We start from the raw sequence: 19542 nt of genomic DNA on the forward strand, positions 1-19542 counted from the left end.
AGGCAGCTGCATCAAACCTGCCCAGCAGCAGTGAGGGGGAGAGGCTGCTTCCCACCCCCACCCTGCAACGAGCAAGTTTCAGCCTGGCTGCTGCTGCTGCTGAGGCTGGAGAGGTGAGCCTGGAACTGGCACAGGGTGCATGGGCTTGGGACTGCAAGTGCTGCTCTCCGATGCCACCGTGGGGTTGGGGGCAGCTGGAAGGGGCTGCCTTACCCATGCTGCATGCCCGGGGTGGTTGAACACATCAAGGCTGGGCAGAGCTGGCATGGGCGTGCTGGGGCTGTGCACTGTTGACAGTGACAGGGGAGGCGCTGCAGGGTGTACGGGCTCTGGGCTGTTGCGGGGTGGGGGCAGGGGCTGACCGGCTCATTTGGGCACATGAAGGGGCTCCCACGCACACCCCACATATCCTCAAACCTCCCACGCAAACCCCACATACACACCATCCCCCGCCACAATCACACATCCCACACCCTTCTCTACAACCCCAAACACTCACAACCACAAGCCTCTGTGGGAAGCCCCATTCACTGCTACATGCAGACATGACACACACACACACCCCATAGCCCCCACAAGTCCCATACCTGCCCACACATCCCCATAAACCACCCATACCCACCCCCACACATCCACACACACCCGTACCCACCCACCCATACTTCCTAGGGGTACACAGATACAGATTTTGTGGGCTGATACAGATTGCCACTTTTTAAGGAGGCATATCGGCCAATACTGATCCAATTTCATATACAGCTGCGTCGAGCTGGTAAGTCTGTTGTGGTGGAAGGGGAGGGGGAGGGAAGTGGTATTGGGGGAGATCAACACCCCTGCACGTGGTGAGGGCAGGAGTGGGGCTGGGGCATGCACTGCCCCCCCAGGGCTGGGGTGGGGGACAGAGCCTGCGGCTTTGTCTGGCGACATACAGGGGCAGAAGGGTAGCTCCCGCCACTGCGCACACCGCCAGGAGGGGTGGGGGGGGCATGACCCCCTGGAATCATGGTCAGCACCCTCCAATGGCAGCACAGGGCAGGCCTGCAGTTTCCAGGTCCTGCTGGCACTCTGGCTATGGAGTTTTACTGACAGCAGTGTTGGTGTGGGGGCAGGGAACAGCCACAACTCACGTGGCAGCAGGTCCTCCCATCTTGAGATTTCCCCATGGTCCTCATCATCACAGGTCCAGAGCTCCACCTGTCCCGCTGGATGCTGCAGATTAAGTCAGGTGTGGGACCTCGATATCCTGTGTGGACAGTGGTTAAAGAGCATTTGTGACTGTATGGGACACAGAATCCAACTGGGATTTGGGGAATGGATTCAGTGAACTCAAGGTGTCTACTAGGGCACTGATGGACACGGGAGGATGGACATTTAAGATGAAAGAGAGAGCACTGCAGGAAGAAGCTTTCAAGAGATAACAGTCCTTGTGACCCAGGTGGATGAGGAATGGTCACAGGAAACAAAGCACCAACCACTCCTGATTTAGAAAGAGCATTAAACTGGCAGAGTCTCCAGGGACAGGTGTAGAGATGAAGTGATCTATGAGTCAGGGACAGAAGGACAGGTGTAGAGATGCAGTGATCCAGGCAAAGAAGAGAAAATGAGCTTAGTGAAGGGACTCATTGTGCGGGTACCGGCAGGCCAGGGAGCCGTGAGGCTGGCTGGGCAGCTCCCTTCCCAAGAGCTCCCTGGGCGCAGAGCCAAAAGCGGAAGCAATCGCTTACGCCCACAGGTGCATGGCGGCGGCACCCGGCTCAAAGGCCGCGCCAGAGCCGGAAGCAGGGGCGGAAGTGCCGCAGCGGGCAGCGGAAGCCAGCGAGGACGCAGAGGGGCGGATGCGCACCCCCCGAAGCAGAACACGCACATTCTGGGGGCAGCGGCAGAGAACTGCAGAGGGTCCTGTGATGGAGGCGGCGACCCAGAAAGGAGGCGGAGCGTCAGCGGCACACAGGAGCGACAGGCGCCGTGAAGATTGCAGGCAGGCAAGCCTGGTGGGTCGCAAAGGGCAGCTGGGCGGCCAGCGAAGTCCCTGGGGCCGGGGCCACAGGGCACGCTCAGCAGGCCGTACTGAAGACGTCCGCGGAGCAAGGCCTGAGAAGTAAAACAGGGCCTGGCTCAAGGAAGGGCAGGACTCAAACGACTGCTTAAGGCGGCAGCAGATTTTTGATTCTCCTCCACTAAGCTCCGCAAGGTTCTCGTGGACCCACGCGGGATGAGGGGGGCAGGGAAGGAACACCCTGCTGCGGAGGCTCGGGCGAGGGTGTAGGGGTGGAGAAGCCCTCACTGGACCGCCGAGGGATACGCAGTCTCACTTCCGGATGTGCACGCGCCAGACAGTCCATCTGAACCAGAGAATCATCATCAAAGTCAGTCTTTCATCAGTCACACGGGATGCCCAAGCCTGCTATGGGACAGGGAAATCTGGGTGAGGGGGATCCCCTACCATCCATTAATGCTGACCTCGTGAAGGAACACCTTGAGAAGCTGGATACCTTCAAGTCAGCTGGCCCTGACAACCTGCACCCCAGGGTACTCAAGGAGCTGGCGAGCGTCATAGCCCAGCCCCTGGCACGGATCTTTGAAAACTCCTGGCGCTCTGGTCTAGTGCCCGAAGACTGGAAGAAGGCCAATGTGGTGCCGATCTTCAAGAAAGGGAGGAGAGTGGATCCGGCTAACTACAGGCCCATTAGCCTGACTTCTATCCTGGGGAAAATCTTAGAAAAGTTTATTAAGGAGGCCATCCTTGAGGGACTGGCCCAGGCTAACATTCTAAGGGACAGCCAGCATGGGTTTGTTGCGGGTAGGTCTTGTTTGACCAATCTCATTTCCTTCTATGACCAGGTGACCTATCACCTGGACAAGGGAGAAGAGATTGATGTCATATATCTTGACTTTAAAAAAGCTTTTGATCTGGTATCCCATGATCACCTCTTGGCCAAACTGGCCGGTTGTGGCCTTGGCTCCACCACGATCCGCTGGCTGGGAAATTGGCTTCGTGGTCGGACCCAGAGGGTTGTGATTGATGGCAGTCACTCATCATGGTGCCCTGTGACCAGTGGAGTCCCTCAAGGCTCTGTCCTGGGACCCATACTGTTCAACATCTTCATTAACGGTGTGGACACTGGAGTCAGGAGTGGACTGGCCAAGTTTGCCGATGACACCAAATTTTGGGGCAAAGCATCCACGCCAGAAGATAGGCAGGTGATCCAGGCTGACCTGGACAAGCTCAGCAAATGGGCAGACGAGAACCTCATGGTGTTTAACACCGAAAAATGCAAGGTTCTCCACCTTAGGAGGAAAAACCTGCAGCACCCGTATAGGCTCGGCAGTGCTACGTTGGATAGCACTACAGAAGAAAGAGACTTGGGGGTCATCGCTGACCACAAGATGAACATGAGCCTGCAATGCGATGCTGCAGCTAGTAAAGCGACCAAAATGCTGGCGTGCATCCATAGATGCTTCTCGAGCAAATCCCGGGACGTCATTCTCCCCTTGTACTCGGCCTTGGTGAAGCCGCAGCTGGAGTACTGCGTCCAGTTTTGGGCTCCACAATTCAAAAAGGATGTGGAGAAGCTTGAGAGAGTCCAGAGGAGAGCCACGCGCATGATCAGAGGTCAGGAAAACAGATCTTACGATGACAGGCTGAGAGCCATGGGACCCTTTAGCCTGGAAAAGCGCAGGCTCAGGGGTGATCTGATGGCCACCTGTAAGTTTATCAGGGGTGACCGCCAGGATCTGGGGGAACGTCTGTTCACCAGAGCGCCCCAAGGGATGACGAGGTCGAACGGTCACAAACTCCTGCAAGACCGTTTCAGGCTGGACATAAGGAAGAATTTCTTTACTGTCCGAGCCCCCAAGGTCTGGAGCAGTCTGCCAGCGGAGGTGGTTCAAGCACCTACATTGAACACCTTCAAGAGGAAATTGGATGCTTATCTTGCTGGGATCCTATGACCCCAGCTGACTTCCTGCCCTTTGGGCAGGGGGCTGGACTCAATGATCTCCCGAGTTCCCTTCCAGCCCTAATGTCTATGAAATCTATGAAAGTCGTGGCAGGCGAGTTCGGGGCGTGTATCACGGAAAGTGGGAGTCGGACACACCAGCAGAGACCCGGCGGCAAGCAGGGACACGTTCGCAGAGACAGAGGCTCGTCTCTGCTACACTCATGCAAGTGAAGAATGTTAGACCCCGACTCCATGCGGTGCCCAACGACATGGGAGACGACAATCCAATTGCTCATGGATCCAGTTCCTCATTAGCCAGAGCAAGCAGGGCGCAAACACCAGCACACATTGCTCGCAACAGCTTTACTCAGAATGGAGACCGCTTCGGACAAGGGTCCAACAAACCGGGCACCTGCCCTAAACATCAGTTCTTTCCACGTTTGTACACCTTAGTTCCTGCTCATTAAAAATTCGCTCCACCTCTGTCCCTCCCTTTGTTCCACCCATATCAGCTCCCATCTCAAGCTCCGCCTGTGTTTACTGTTTACTTCATTAGCATGGAATCCCCTATGCATTTAATAAATGTACATGCCTTTTCACTGTGAGCGCACGCGTAAAGCCATGAACTCGGCTTCTCTCGGTCACTTGCGTTTCCTTGCTGATTGCAGCACTATCCCCAAGGTCTTACTTCTGCTTTATCTCCTAAAGATAGCCAGTGGTCTGCATCCTGTTTCCTTTTACACAATACATCATATGCCCTGCACACCACCACATTGTTAGGGCACTCCTTGCTTAAGCATTTGCAAAATTATTTTTAATATATCATTTGTGTGTGACCAACAGCTTTTGCCAGAACACAGGTAAAAGTTGCTTTTGCTGAGACACAGAATCAGCTGCAAATCCAGTGCTCCCCAAGATTCAAATACTGGCACCCTAACAAAAAGCATGCATGACAAGTGGATAAATATGAGATTTTTTTTCTGGGAGAGAGAGTGATTCATCATCACCATGGAGAGGAAAGGAGGATTTCACAATCATCCGCGGAACATATACACAGGTAAGGAACAGGGTCAGGGTAATGCTGAAAGTAGGGGGCCAGTGCACACATCCTCAGGACACCTCAAATGCCTGTACACAAACACTCATAGCATGAGAAACAAACAAGAGGAACTTACCCTCCCGCTAGCTGACACCAATCCAGACATAGTGGGGCTCAATGAAATGTGGTGGGACCCAACGCAGGACTGGGTGGTGAATATCAAGGGCTATACGCTGTACAGGAGGGATAGGATAGAGTGGGGGGTGTGGCGCTCTACATTAAGGAGAAATACACAGACACAACAGTAAGCAAAGAATCAGAGGAGCACTCTGAAGTGCTCTGGGTTCGAATACAAGGCAGTTGAGGGGAAAGAGACTTAACGGTGGGGTCTACTATAGACCTCCCAACCAAGAGGAAGAGCTAGACCAGGAATTCTTAAGTCAGCTCACAGAGATAGTTAGGTCAAAGGATGTGGTCATCATGGGTGACCTGAACTTTCCAGACTTCTGCTAGGAAGAGCAGTCAGCCAGGTCTGACCACTCACGTAGGTTCCTAGCACAAATGCTGGACCTCCACCTAACCCAGGAGGTGCACAGCCCCACCAGGGGAGACGCCTTGTTGGACCTCGTGCTGGCCACGGGCGACGACGATCATCGCCAGCTGGAATTCACCATCCAGTGCAAGGTGGAAAAGGCATGCAGCAAGGCAGCAGCCCTAGATTTCAGGAGGATGGACTTCAGTGAGCTAAGGAGAATAGTTGGGGAAGCACTGAGGTCCCAGAGGGGAGGGGAGGGGAGCCAGGTGTCCAAGGAGAGTGGTCGCTCCTTAAGGAGACGATCCTCCAAGCCCAAAGGGAGGTAATCCGAACACAGATCAAAGGGAGCAGGAGGGCGCAAAAGCCCCCATGGCTCACCAAAAGCATCCGGGAACGTCTCCTAGGTAAAAGGGAGGTGCACACCCAATGGCAGGGAGGGGCCATCCCCAGGGAGGATTATGCTGTGGCTGCTTGAGGATGCAGGGGGGGCAGTCAGGGAGGCCAAGGCGCAGATGGGACTGGGACTAGCTTCCCAGATCAAGGACAACAAGAAGTCCTTTTTTAAATACATAGGGGGCCAAAAGAAGATTCCAGGTAATGTGGGGCCCCTGCAAGACACACTAAGAAATCTGGACGTCACACAAGATGACAAAGCTAACATACTTAACGATTTCTTTCCCTCCATTTTCCTGAGCAGGGACCAGAACAGCCATCCCCACTCCTCTGGGCCCCCCTTACATCCCAGTGGAGGCGCACCCAGGCCAAGGGTTAGTGAGGAACTAGTTATGGAACTTCTGGAGGGACTGGATGTATTTAAATCAGCGGGTCCGGACAATCTCCACCCTCGAGTACAGAGGGAATTAGCCAAGGTCATTGCAGGACCCCTGGCATGGCTGTACGAGCACTCGTGGTGCTCTGGTGTGGTGCCAGAGGACTGGAAGAGGGCCAATGTGGTTCCCATGTCCAAAGAGGGGAGGAACAAGGACCCAGGAAACTATAGGCCAGTTAGTCTTACCTCGATCCTAGGCAAGCTTTTTGAGAGAGTCACCCTGGCACATGTCCATGAGGGGTCAAGGGGGGGGAGATCATGCTTGGGGGCAACCAACACGGGTTCATTCGAGGCAGGTCCTGCCAGACCAACCTGGTGGCCTCCTACGACCAGGTCACAAAATCCTTAGACGCAAGGGTAGCAGTGGATATCGTCTTCCCGGACTTTCAAAAGGCCTTTGACACTGTCTCTCACCCCGTTCTCATTAAGAAACTGGGGGCTGTGGAGTCGACACCCACACAGTCAGATGTGTCGCCAACTGGCTGGAGGGCCGCACCCAGAGGGTGGTGGTGGATGGGTCCTTCTCAGCCTGGAAGGACATGGGTAGTGGGGTCCCCCAGGGCTCGGTCCTCCGGCCCGCACTGTTCAACATCTTCATCAGCGATTTGGACGAGGGGGTAAAAAGCACCCTGTTCAAATTTGCTGATGACACGAAGATGTGGGGGGAAGTGGGCACACTAGAAGGAAGTAATAGGCTACAATTGGACCTAGACAGGTTACAGGGGTGGGCGGACGAGAACAGGATGGGATTCAACACAGACAAGTGCAAGGTGCTGCACCTGGGGAGGAACAACCAGCACCATACCTACAGGTTGGGGAACTCCCCTCTTGTCAGCACGGAGGTGGAAAGGGATCTGGGGGTCATCATTGACTCCAAGATGAACATGGGCCGGCAGTGTGGGGACGCGGTCAGGAAGGCCAACCGCACCTTGTCCTGCATCCACAGATGCATCTCGAGCAGGTCCAGGGAGGTGATCCTCCCCCTCTATGCGGCACTGGTCAGGCCACAGCTGGAGTACTGCGTCCGATCTGGGCGCCGCACTTCAGGAGGGACGTGGACAGCATGGAGAGGGTCCAGAGGAGGCCACTCGTATGATATGGGGCAGCAGGGCAGGCCCTATGGGGAGAGGCGACAGGACCTGAACCTGTTCAGCCTCCACAAGAGAAGGCCGAGGGGGGATCTAGTGGCCTGTTATAAACTAGTCAGGGGGGATCAGCAGGCACTGGGGGAGTCCCTGTTTCCCCGAGCACCGCCAAGAGTGACCAGGAGTAACGGTCACAAGCTGGCAGAGGGCAGGTTTAGGTTAGATATCAGGAGGCGCGACTTCACGGTCAGGGCGGCTAGGATCTGGAACCAACTTCCAAAACGAAGTGGTGCAGGCTCCTACCCTGGGGGTCTACAATAACTGTAGATGCAACTCAGCAATCATCCCGTCCATTGGGAGGATCACCCCAGGAGAGGGGAGGAGTGCAGAGGTTGGCAAGTGCTGCAGAGTTGAACACCAAGTTCCTGGGAGTCGTGGACATGGATGAGGGCTCGGCAAAAAGCGGCACACAGGCTGGAGGCGGTCCTCCAGGCCACTCTATCTGGCCCGCAGAGCCCCTAAAAATTTAGAAAATTTATATTTATCTGCACCTGGGTGCCTGTCATGTGGCCCTCGATGGCTTGCCACAACTCAGTAAGTGGCCCTCCGCCTGAAATAATTGCCCGCTCCTGATATGGACAAAAGAACGCAGAAAGAGACACATTACACAGCACGTGAAAGGCCATAATACAGAAATGGTCCATATGCTCTTTGCTGAGCTAGAGAAAACACTGAAGCGCTTCCTTAAGGAGATCCTCTGGGGGGAAGGCAGGGGAAAGAAAGTATCAGAAAAGTGAACTGACCTTAAAAGCTCAGTACCGCAACCCTGCGTGCAAGCCAGTACAAGCCCCTGTATTAGAGATCCTCTGGAAATGAAAACTGCTTCTCACTAGGTCCAGCAGCTAGGCCACTTCCGGTTATCACGATGCTGGGCATCTGCTCAGCAGAGGGATTTTAGGAAGAGCACAAGGAAACTCTGGAGAGGGGCAGAGGGAGCTTGAGAATCTCTGGTCTGCGAAGATGAAGATGTCAGGAAGGGATGTGGACAAGATTTTCCAGGGACCCCTTGGCAAACAAATCTGGGTTACATCTCGTGTGCACATGTCGCTAGAGGAGCACTTGAGGAAATGCATTATCCCCCTGTTGTAACTCCAGAGGCTGATAAGACTTTTTAATAACTTCTGCCGGGTCATAACGACAGGAGAAAGGGGACTTAGATATCACAGAACGGAGCATACTAGGACTGTTAAATGTGTCTGGAGAGGACACGCGAGGCCAGACAGGAAGGAAATCAGAATCCTCCCCCAAGGAACAGCTCTTAGTGCATTTGTGCACAATGACCTGGAGATGACGTGAACGTACTGAGAAGGCAAAGGGAGATCATGCTGCCAAGAAACTGCTGCATATGGAAGAACCAGGAGTCACAAGAATGAGGAAGGCACAGGTGAAGGTGGCTGGAGCAAATGAAGGAGAGATCTATCAGTCTGAAATGTGAAGGCCTGATCACTGACAGAGCAGTGGGGAGGGAGGGGATTTAAACCTCCAGCCAAAAGTTCATGAGAATGAGGCTGTTGGAACAGGGAGGTGACTACAAAACACGAGAGTTCACATATCTCCGGGGGGAAGCAAGACCCAGAGCTTTACCCAGGGAAACGAGGGCTTGGTAATTCTTCACCATCTGCTCCTGGTAAAGCACCTTGTCTTCATCGTGCAGCAGCTCCCACTCCTCCCGGGTGAAATACACAGCCACGTCCTCAAACACCTCCCGGAGCTGCGGGCACAAGCGTTGCACCATCAGTGTCTCCTGGGCCAGCCGCCCCCAGCCCCCACAGCCCTGTCTGCACTCACCGGGCACTACCACTAATTGCAACCTTAGCCACGACAGGTAAGGGGACACAACTCCCCAGCCTTCAGCTGACATGTGATGTGGATGCAGCCGTGGATGCAGGAGTTCATGTGCCGGCCTCAGCCCAGCTCATCCCACTCTCTTTGCTCGGTCCTTTGCGGCAGCCTGGGCAGCACGCTTAGAGGCAGGGAGCCCCGGCTCCACGCACTGTAACCCGGCCTGCCCACGCCAGCACCCCTGGTATCGGCACTCGGGAGGGAGCTCCTGCTAATGCAGCTCGGGGTCTTTGCAGCCTCCAACACCGCAGCCTTCACGCTCTTCAGGTCTCTGCTCCCCAAAGTCTTTACAGCACCCCGGGCTCCTCCTGCGCTCTGCCCCAGCTGCACTGCCCACCACAAGTGAACCGGGGCCCTGCTCACCTCCAAGCTCTCCTCCTGCTCTGGAGGCCTGCCCTGCCCCTTCTGCACTTGGCCTGGCGCAGGCCTCAGGGAGCTCCTCTCCTCCAGGCTCCCCGGGGACGTCCTCTGCCGCTCCAGCATCACCGGTCCCTCCTCAGGAGGCTGCTGCTCAGCTCCCTGCAGGGTCCCAGCACCTGCGGGTGGGAAGGGAGGGCACAGGTGAGCCCTGGCGCTGCTGGCACGGGGAAGCCCTGCTAGGCTCCTGCACGAGCCTGGGACGGGGGAGACGGAGGCGTCGGTGTGTGGAAGAGGGGGGAGAAGGCAGACTCAGTCCCGCAGCTCTTGCTAACAGACCTCCACAGCCACGAGGCTGGAGATGAGCCCCAGTAACTCTGTCCCAGCGCGGGGAGGGATCGCAGCGCCACGACAGAGCCTGCAGGGACACTGCTCCCTGGGGAAGAAGCTCCAGCGACGCTGGGGCCGTATCAGATCCACACGCTAAGGGCAGGGGAGGGGAAACGCAAGGTCGGTCTGCTCCCGGGCACGTGAGGGGATCCCAGGGGCACCAGGAGAACAAGAACCGCTGATCTGTGCAGCACGGACCCCACCACCGTGTTGTGGAAGGGGGATTTCTGCACCGAGGGACGGTGCTCACGGTGCTGGGAAGTGGAGACCCACCGCCCCTTCCCTGCCCCTGGGATCGAGCCTCGTCTGGGCCTCCAGCCTGAGGAGCTTTTGTCTACTGACTGCTCCCAGGTCTGCTCCGGTTCCGGGGAGTCTGCAGCGGGACACAGGCCTGGGTTAGCTGCACCCGAACCAGGCAGAGGCCGCTGGGGAGTCCCATTTCTGTGGCACCTGCACTAGCCCCAAGCCAGGCGCAGCTTCTGTGCTCGGCGCTGGACCCGTGCAAGGAGAAAGAGCAGGGTCCACGGGGAGCTGCCCGTCCCAGGGATCACATCTGTCCCGCTCAGCCACGTGGGTACAAGCAGTGCAGCGCCGTGGGGCAGGGGCAGACGTTGGAGCCTCGCCCCCCGCGCGCAGCACAGCCACTCGGGCACCCGGACCTGCGTGGACGGCTCCATGCTGGGCCTCACCTGAGTGTCGCGGGGGCTCCTCTTGGGGGACGCGAGGGGGCTGGTCGTGATGCTGGTCCACACAGCGGGTGCTGGGCTGCTCCCGCCAGGGCTCCCCGGGGCCCGGCCGTGTCCCTGGGGGCTGCATGTTGCCCGAGGCCACGATCCCCCTTGCCACGACCTGGGGACGAGACCAGCACGTCACCGTGTAGCTGGGGTGTGGGCGAAATGGGGCGGGGGGGCAGCAGCACCCGCGATCAGAGGGAAACCACATCACCGGGAGCGTCTCGTGCTGGCCCGGCCCCCGCCGCACGGCGCGGGAGGGGACGCGGCTGGGCAGAGCCCGCCGAGCACAGCGCCGCGCCCCGCCCCGCCGGCCGGCGCCCCGCCCCCACCTGCACGTGACTTCCCCGCGGGGCTGCCGCGCCTCCCCGCGGCTCCCTTGCCCCCCGCCGCCCCCCCCGGCCCGGGCCCCGGCGGAGGCAGCAACGCGCCTGAGCTCGCTCTTCCGCTCCTGGGCCCCGCCCCCCGCGTCACACGCGATGTCATGCGCGTCACGCCGGCAGCTCCTCCCCCGCTCCGTTAACCCTGTGCTGTCGGGCGGAGCCCGCGGGAGGGCGGGAGAGCCCGGACCCCGTGCCGGGGTGCTGGGGGACACACGCCACTACACTGCTGCGTGCCCTAGGGGCCCCGGGGACGAAACACCCCTGGCTGGCGCTGGAGTTTGGGCCCCATCCAGGTTGAAATGGGTGCACGAGTCTAAAACGGGAAAAAGTAGCCGCCCTTTCTTGATTAAACTCTGAGCATAGACTTGGAGCAAAACGTCCCAACATGTCTACCTGCATCAGTGGTCTTATCAGGAGAGAAGGGAATTAGATGCCTCCAAGTGCAAGGATTTCCCTTTCCCACTGGGGAGAAGAGAGTTTGCTCACAAGTGAGCAGGAATCGGTGAAGAGGGGAGGGGAGGGGAGTGCCATTGTGGGACTGGCTTTGTTTCCCTTGCACCCAAACGCACACGCCGGAGCTGGGCTGTGGGGAACGGGAAGAGGATCCAGTCATGCAACTGCTGGGGACCAGATGCCAGAAGGAAAGACAACAGACTTGAAGTCACCTCCAGAGGTCACACCTAGTGGGGTGCCTCCTTGGTGCCAACTGCTGCTCTTCCCAGCGCACTCCAGGCACCGCGACTCCTAGATCCTCCCTGAGCAATGCCTTCTCCAGTCTGCTGAAAACCTCCGAAGACGTGTCAGCAAAACCTGAGTTAGCTGCCCAAACAGCAAAGGGCAACCTGTCTTGCGTCATGGGCACTAGCCGTGATAATATAACTCAAGAGATATGAGAGTGCCACCAATAATTTTTTTATTACTTCTGCAGAAGGGTAGGCTCCCGCCTTATGGGCGGAGAGCTACCCCGAGAGGGGTTTGACCTTCCATATTTATATGTTTGCTTTATATATGGTATAATGAGGTTAGTCATCGTTACATATTTTTCTGTTAGTTATAATTATCTCTTGCGACTGTCATCATCATAAGGGCATCTTCCCCTTTTCAGTTGAGGGCGCCTTCCTCTTTCCAGTTGGGTCAGGGTCATCTTCCTCTTTCCAGTTAGGTCAGGGTCGAGCCTCAGAATAGATGTCTTCTGTATTAGCACTTACATTTTCATAAGATTATATTTAGTATTAGCATTACACATCTTAGTCATATATGCTTGGATTAAAACTGCCTACCAGTCAATTTGTTAGAAAAACATTTAAAATACTGAACTTATAAACTTCTCATGCTTGAACTTACGACTTACTCAATTAAGCAAGTTAGCCTATCTTTTATATCAGATGCATCTAGTCCACTGCCTGACTGCTCTCACAAGGACAAGGCTTTTCCATCTATCCAATGTGAAATTACCGGGTAGCCATTCCAACACACTGCTATATATCCATCACTCCCCAGTGCCCATCCACAGACAGCTGTGATTGTTCTTATCGCACAATGCAAGTCCCATGTGGAGTGCTGTATTTATTGCAAAAAGCAGCACTCCACAGGGGACTTGAACCCACAGTCGCTGGCTCAGATCTCTGCTGCTGCTGGCTCTGTTGGGCTAGCAGGGCTGAAGGGGCCCAAAGAAGTAGGAAAAGGTCCATTTCCCTCTCCATGCAGCTGCCTCTGAAAACACCATGGATCCCTGCAGTCCACTTGCTTTATGCTCCACACTGATGTGTGACCCACTTTTGTGATGATGACACACTCCTGTGAGGTTGGAGCCAGTGCTCGGTCCTCCATCACATCACAGGAACGTGCCCCCCTGGACCTGATGCCAGACACGATGGCAACAGCGGGAGCCTGCACCGACTCCTGCAAACACTGCCCAGGCTTTGGGGCATGGATTCGGGAACATGCGTCTTGTGCAGGGGCCTGTGGGGACGTGACTGCCGACGACCGAGGAGCCAGCGGGGACCTGCTGGGAGTGGGTGTGCGGGTGCCAGGTGGGACTGACTGTCGCGTCGGCTCCCTGGGGGGGGACAGAAATGTGAGCCCCAGGCCCTGGGCCCAGGTCACGTTTGTGAAGAACTTGCCTCAACTCCCACCCGCCTACACCCACCACCAAGCCTTTGAGAAACACTTCTGTCTCAAGTCACAAAGCAAGGAAGAGCCGGTCACAGGAGTGGGGTGGAGGGGCAGCCCAGCAGGGGGGGCACTGTGGCTTAGCTGGTTAAAGCACCTGTCTTGTAAACAGGGGATCCTGGGTTCAAATCCCAGCAGTGCCTGCTTTTTCACCCCAATGCAGAATTTTGCCTGGGCCAAAAGGAATCTTATGGCTCAACAACAAAGGCCAAATCCTGTACTTAGCATAGAGCAATCCCAGGCACCTAGGCTCAGGGGTGACTGGGTGGGTAGTAGCTCTGTAGAATACCTGCCTAATCCTCCCAGTTTTTCTGGATCATTCTGAACCCTAGCCCGACCCTTCAGCATATTTATTACTCCCCCCACCCCCTACTTGGTGTCATCTGCAAACTCGCTGAGGATTCACTCTGTCATCTGCCAGGACATTGATGAAGATTCATAGATTGTCAGGGTCTGGAAGGGGCCTTGGAAGATCATCAGGTCCAGCCCTGTGCACCACACAGGAAAGACACGTGGGGGTCAGGCGACCCCAGCAAGGTGACCGTCCAGTCTCTTCGAGGTTTCCAGGCTTGGCGATTGCACCACCCCTGGAGGGAGCTTATTCCAGTCTGGACACCCTGCCTGTGAAGGAGTCTTTCCTAAAGTTGAACCTAAATCTGTCTTCCAGGAGTTAGTGGGCATTATCCTAGTTTTCCCCTTGGGTGTCCTTGTGAACAGTTGCCTTGATGTACTCCCTTACTGTAGTGGTAAGCTGCAACCAGGTCCCCTCTCGGCCCTCTTTTCCTCTGGCTGAAGAGTCCCAGATCCCTCAGTTTTTCCTCATATGGCTTGCCATGTAAGACTCTGATCCTTCGTGTGGCTCTTTTGTCGACTCTCTCAAGCTTGTCCCCATCCTTGTTGAAGTGTGGTGCCCAGAACTGGACGCAATACTCCAGCTGCAACCTCACCAGTGGGAGAATCACCTCCTTGGTTTTGATGGAGATGCATTGATTGAGGCATGCCATGGTATTGTTTGCCCTGCTGGCCACAGCATTGCACTGACAACTCATGTTCGTACTGTGGTCTATCATGACCCATAGGTCCCAGATATGAAACAAAACCAGCCCAAGGACCAACACTGGGGGCACTCTACCTGATACCAGCTGGCAACTAGCCATCAGTCCATTGATTACGACCCTCTGAGCCGGTGCACCAGCCAGCTTTCTATCCACCTTACAGTCCATTCTTCCAGCCTGCATGTCCTTAGTTCTCCTGAGAGACTGCTGTGGGAGACTGTATCAAAAGCCTTGCTAAAATCAAGGTACCCCACATCCACTGTCCCCCCCCACATCCACAGAGCCAGTCATCTCCTCCTACAAGGCAATCAGGTGGGTCAGGCATGGCTGGCACTTGGTGAATCCACGCTGACCCTTCCTGATCACCTTCTTCTCCTCCACGTGCTTAGAAATGGATTCCCGGAGGATCTGCTCCATGATTTTTTCCAGGGACTGATCTGAGGATCACCATCTTTAGTTCCCTGAATCCTGCTTTTTCCCTTTCTTAAATATGGGCACTGTGTTTGCCCTCTTCCAATCATCCAGGACCTCTCCTGATCCCCATGAGTTTTCAAAGATGATGGCCAGCAGTTCTTCTATCTCATCAGCAAACTCCCTCGGCACCCTCAGGTGCATCCTGTCCAGCCCCATGGCCTTGTATATGTCCAGCTTTTCTAAATAGTCCCTAAGGCTACATGTACACATCACAATATTTGTCCTTGCAGGCACTGCAAGGGAGTGTCTGTTTGCATGAGCAGGATTTCCCAATGCTTTAAGGTCTGTTCAGCTTGTTAAAGTAAAACTGCTTGGACGTCGTTTAGTTTGGCTTACTGCGAATTAAAGCGTTGCGTCTATGGATTCGTTGGGTGCAAACACCAAGGCACTCAGAGACGTGTAATTACCCCCATCTTCGGCCAGGTGGCATTGTAGAAAACCATTCTCAGCAGTATAATTATAATCATCAGCATTATTCTCAATGTTTTTTCAGGATTACTAAACTAAGAGTAATACTTGTCTGAGGCCCGAAGGCAGGCAGGCAGGCAGTGATACCACTAGCGATAGGGCTCTGGCAGTGAGACATGGAGAACATTGCCCATTGAGACAAGGCAGCTGTGTATGATGCCGTGGTGCCAGGCATGGTACGTGGTCGGTCCACTTCTTTCCTATGGCGGCTGTGTCCAAGGTCAGCGGCGGCAGCGACTGCCAGCGTAGCAATTAGATCTGAAACTAGGAGGGAAGGAGCAAATGTTGGTGGGGAATGGAGAGAGCCTGGGAATTTTTGGTGAAAACCACTGAGAAGGGCCTCCTGCCCTGACCTTATGTACACTACTCAGCGGCCAGCAGAGAAAGCCTGCATGCTGGGAAGTGCTGTAGCAATGTGGGGCTACGTGGGGGCCACCACAGGCTGTCCTGCTGTTTGTTACCCTTCACAGCAGCAATGAAAACCACCCATGTTATATCCTTGAGAGTCGAAGTAAACAATGCACTCCCACCCAGGGCCCAGACTAGTGTCAGGTCTCACTTACCAACGTGTAAATGTGCCACTTGTGCAGGATGTCGTGATGTCCTCTTGCAACTGCACATCCCAAAGCAGCCCTCATCCTGCACACGACCACTGTGTTGCACCCAACTCCAGTGTGCACTCTTCTCGACCGCTGCATTCACCTTCCTGTGCCTCCCTGGGCAGGTCTCCCGCCTGGGCCTCTGGGTATAGTCTGCTCTCCTCCGCATCAAACCTCTCTCAACAGTACGGCATACGCGCACTCTGACAACTGCTCCCACAATTTATAGGCCCTGAGCGGGGCAGAAAAAGCCCCCTGCCTGCCTTGTTTTGGTGTAAACATTACTCCAAGCATGCTGGTGCCAGGCTGGAAAAGAGCGCCAAAACCCTGTCCAAAAAGAGCATCACAATAGCGTACTAAAAACGGTGCCAAAAGACTTGTCAAGGGCATCCCCTTGGGTGGCTTTGCAAAGTGCTTGGGTAACTGTAGGGACGGGAGGTGCGATGCTTGTGGTACCCCCGATGCCAGCGCCCAGGGATCCCGGCATGCCAGACTTGTCAGGGGCAGGCATCCCTTTGGGTAGCTTTGCCAGGAAGACTGCACCCCAAATCCTGAGCCCCCAATCCAATACCACCCCACTCCCGGCAAAAGCAGCAGTACTGCGCCCAGGGTAGGTAGGGGGGTGGGGAAGGTTGTACATTTGAAAGAAGGCAATTAGCAACTTCTCAGGCCCAGCTCCCCCTTTCTTCTCCCTGAAGCAAAGGCTCTTTCCTTGGTAAAAAGCTTACTCACCCTCCCCGCCCCCTCGCACTTGGTCTCTGCCTACACTTGGGGTTTGATTTGTGCATCTTGCACCCCCCTCCACCCCTACCCCACACTGTGGGGAGCCACACATGTAGGGAGCCACACAAAGGAAGACTGATTTGGGATTAACCAGGCATAAATTTGCCAAAGGGGTCCTGATCGGAGACAGGCCGGGATATGGTTTCTGTGGTCGTGACCTGGCAGGTCTGATCGCAGCACAGTCAAGGAGATGCCGAGGGAAACCCGCAAGAGCCAAACCCGGCGGGCGGGAGGCCGAGGCAGGGCCGAGCTGCCTCCTCTCGTGCCTGATCCCCAGTCCCGCAGGCGCCTGGGCGCTGATTTCCAGCCCCTGCGGGTCGGCTGTCCCGGGCCGTCAGGAAGGCCACTGGCCCTCGAGCAGGGGTTGCCCCGCTCCCCACACGGGGCTGCACACCGGTGATGCAAAAAATTGCATCTGTTTCTTGGAGGCTCGCAAAGTATCACAGACACACATACATTAGATGGCACAAAAGGTGTATTTGCAAATAGGGTCAGAGCAGAGTCAAAAACTCAGATTACTCTGAACCCACCAAGGAATTTTTGCAGGCTGTATTTATCTTTTTCCTCCTGGGCACGTGCGCAGAAACAGGAACTCTTACAGCTCACTTCCGTTTCATACAAGCATACATGTGGTTACATCACTACATCCATCGTATGTATATTATAATTAACTACTTAAGTATGCAGGGCAGAGAGGTAAATATGCATCAGCTAATTGAGCATGCTCAGAGAGTACTATAGGTCACCAAGAGTTTAAACCCCCCCTTTCAAGGACACAGTCAGTTGAAGTCCAGCTTCTGTAATCTGCATGAGAAAGGCTAGGGAGAAGCTGGGGGAGAGTCTGTGATTTAGTATAAGAAGAGCTGTGGCAAGACTGGGACACCGGTGCCATGGCCGTCGGCAGCCATCTCGCCGGCATCAGCCCCATGACTGTGAGGGGAGGGCGGCCATTTTGAACAGGGGAGCACCCTGAGGCGCCACCTCTCTGGGCGTCTACACAGACAGACAAACCCCCAAACTCCCCTCAGCCTCTCGGGTTTTCTCCCTGCTGCCTGTCCAAAGTTGGACACGGTTATATCTGCCTCCCTGCTCTCCCCCACTGCGCACCTCTCTGACACATGCAAGGTGATTTTTTTCGCTCAGGTCCATCTCTGCTGTGTCCTCTGTCTCAGTTTCCCTCCCTCCAGCCCTTCTCTGGCTCCCAGCTCTGCCCTGTGCGGGGTGACTCGGGCTCCCGGTCCTGACGCCAACGTGCCCCACACTGACCTGGCACTGCACCGGGGCCAGCTCACGCTGCCCAAGGCCGACCTGCCAGCGCTGCAGCCACGGGCCCGTCCCTGCCCGCAGGGAGATCGCAGCACCCCCCTGCGCCATGCAGACCACTGCAGCCAGCACCACTCGCATGCGCCCGCGACTTTCCCCAACTCGTGCACACTTGGGCTGAATCCTGGGGCCGACCGCACACCCGACACAAAGGCACGTCAGCCCTGGCCGGCCAGCACCACTCACTCCTGACAGAGCCCCTGTGAACGGATCTGGGGGAGACCCTGGAAATCTTCATGCTCCCGTGACAGCTGTTCCCAGACGGCCGGACACGCAAACATGGGTTTGAAGTGCAGCAGAACAGCTTGTAGCCTGGAGCGGGGAGGTGAGGAAGGTGGTGTTTGGACGGTGGGCTGCAAGAGCTGGGCATTGAGTCTGGAGAGGAGAAACTGAGTGGGGATTTGACCACAGTGTGCAGATCCCTGCGGGGCGATGCAGAGAGGCTGGAGACGGGCTGTTCTCCATGGACACGGGGGACCAGACGGGAACAATGGTCCCGAGCTGCAGCAGGGGAAGCGGGGGCTGGAGCGGAGCAGCAACGCCGTGACTCCGAGCGGGCCGAGCGTGGGAACAGGCCCCGAGAGACGTGGGGAGGATCCATCCCTGGCAGGGCCCAGGAGCAGGTGCACAGACGTGGCTGGGATGGTGCCGTGAGGGCTGCTCCTGCCTGGAGCTGGGGCTGAACGAGACGGCCGTGTGAGGGCCCTTCCAGCCTCACTTTCCATAGTCCTTTGATCCTGAGCACCTGGGTAGCCTCACACAGTCCCCGATAACCAGCACTCGCAGACGAGGGGACAGAGCAGCAGGAGGAGATGACGATCGAGTCCGGTCTCCATCCCAGCAGGGCCGGGGAAGGCCACCTCGGCTTCCTGCATGGAGGCCAGGGCTATATGGAAGGGACACTGAGACACTGCCCTGCCCCGGGGTGGAGAACGTCCATCCGCAGCACCTAGCGCCTGCCCCATCGCACAACTCCAGATCTGCCCACGCTGCTGCCTCGGCCGTGTCCTGCCCCGGGTCCGTCCCGTTTCATGTGCGCTCCCAGGCTCACACTCCCTGCCCTCCGGGGCTCCAGCCGTGCAGGTTAGAATTGCACAGCTTGCATCTTGCTCTTGATAAGAAAAGAACACTGCCCAAGGTTCCTCTTTCATCCTCCTTACTCTTTCACATGCTGATTACAGAAACTGGAATTTAACTGCATAGCCTTGGGGAATGAACTGTTGATGAACTCTTGTGGTATTGAGCATGCTTAATTAGCTGTTGCATATTTACCTCTCCGCCCCCCTACTCAAATAACTAATTATACTAGACATGCGATGTATGTGATGATGTAGTTACATGTATGTTTGTATGAAATGGAAGTAAGCTGCAAGAACTTCTGTGTCTGCGCACACGCCCAGGAGATTTGAGAAGATAAATGCCATTTGCAAACACAATCAAGGGTCAGAGTTGATTTAAGCATCTAGCTCTGCTCTG

The 19542-nt window shown here is 55.9% G+C and overlaps 2 protein-coding genes and 1 non-coding gene across 3 annotated transcripts in view; 1 reads left to right on the forward strand and 2 right to left on the reverse strand.

The window, feature by feature from the left end:
• LOC149869900 (uncharacterized) overlaps positions 1-11266 on the reverse strand; it is a 48469-nt gene extending 37203 nt beyond the window's left edge. Inside the window, exons 1-2 of the mRNA XM_090035229.1 lie at positions 11241-11266; positions 10768-10927 (exon numbers count right to left, since the gene is read on the reverse strand). Coding sequence (XP_089891355.1) covers positions 10768-10894 — 127 coding nt within the window. The 5' untranslated portion in view covers positions 10895-10927; positions 11241-11266. The remainder of the gene's footprint in view (positions 1-10767; positions 10928-11240) is intronic.
• LOC149869885 (uncharacterized) overlaps positions 1-19542 on the reverse strand; it is a 499172-nt gene that overhangs the window by 386813 nt on the left and 92817 nt on the right. The window lies entirely within an intron of this gene.
• Positions 13434-13507, forward strand: TRNAT-UGU (transfer RNA threonine (anticodon UGU)). Its single transcript has one exon. It is a non-coding gene; the product is annotated as a tRNA-Thr (tRNA).

This window comes from Crocodylus siamensis, chromosome 2 (genome assembly GCF_052110815.1).
Source record: "Crocodylus siamensis isolate JL-2025a chromosome 2, ASM5211081v1, whole genome shotgun sequence".
Classification (NCBI taxonomy): Eukaryota; Metazoa; Chordata; order Crocodylia; family Crocodylidae; genus Crocodylus; species Crocodylus siamensis.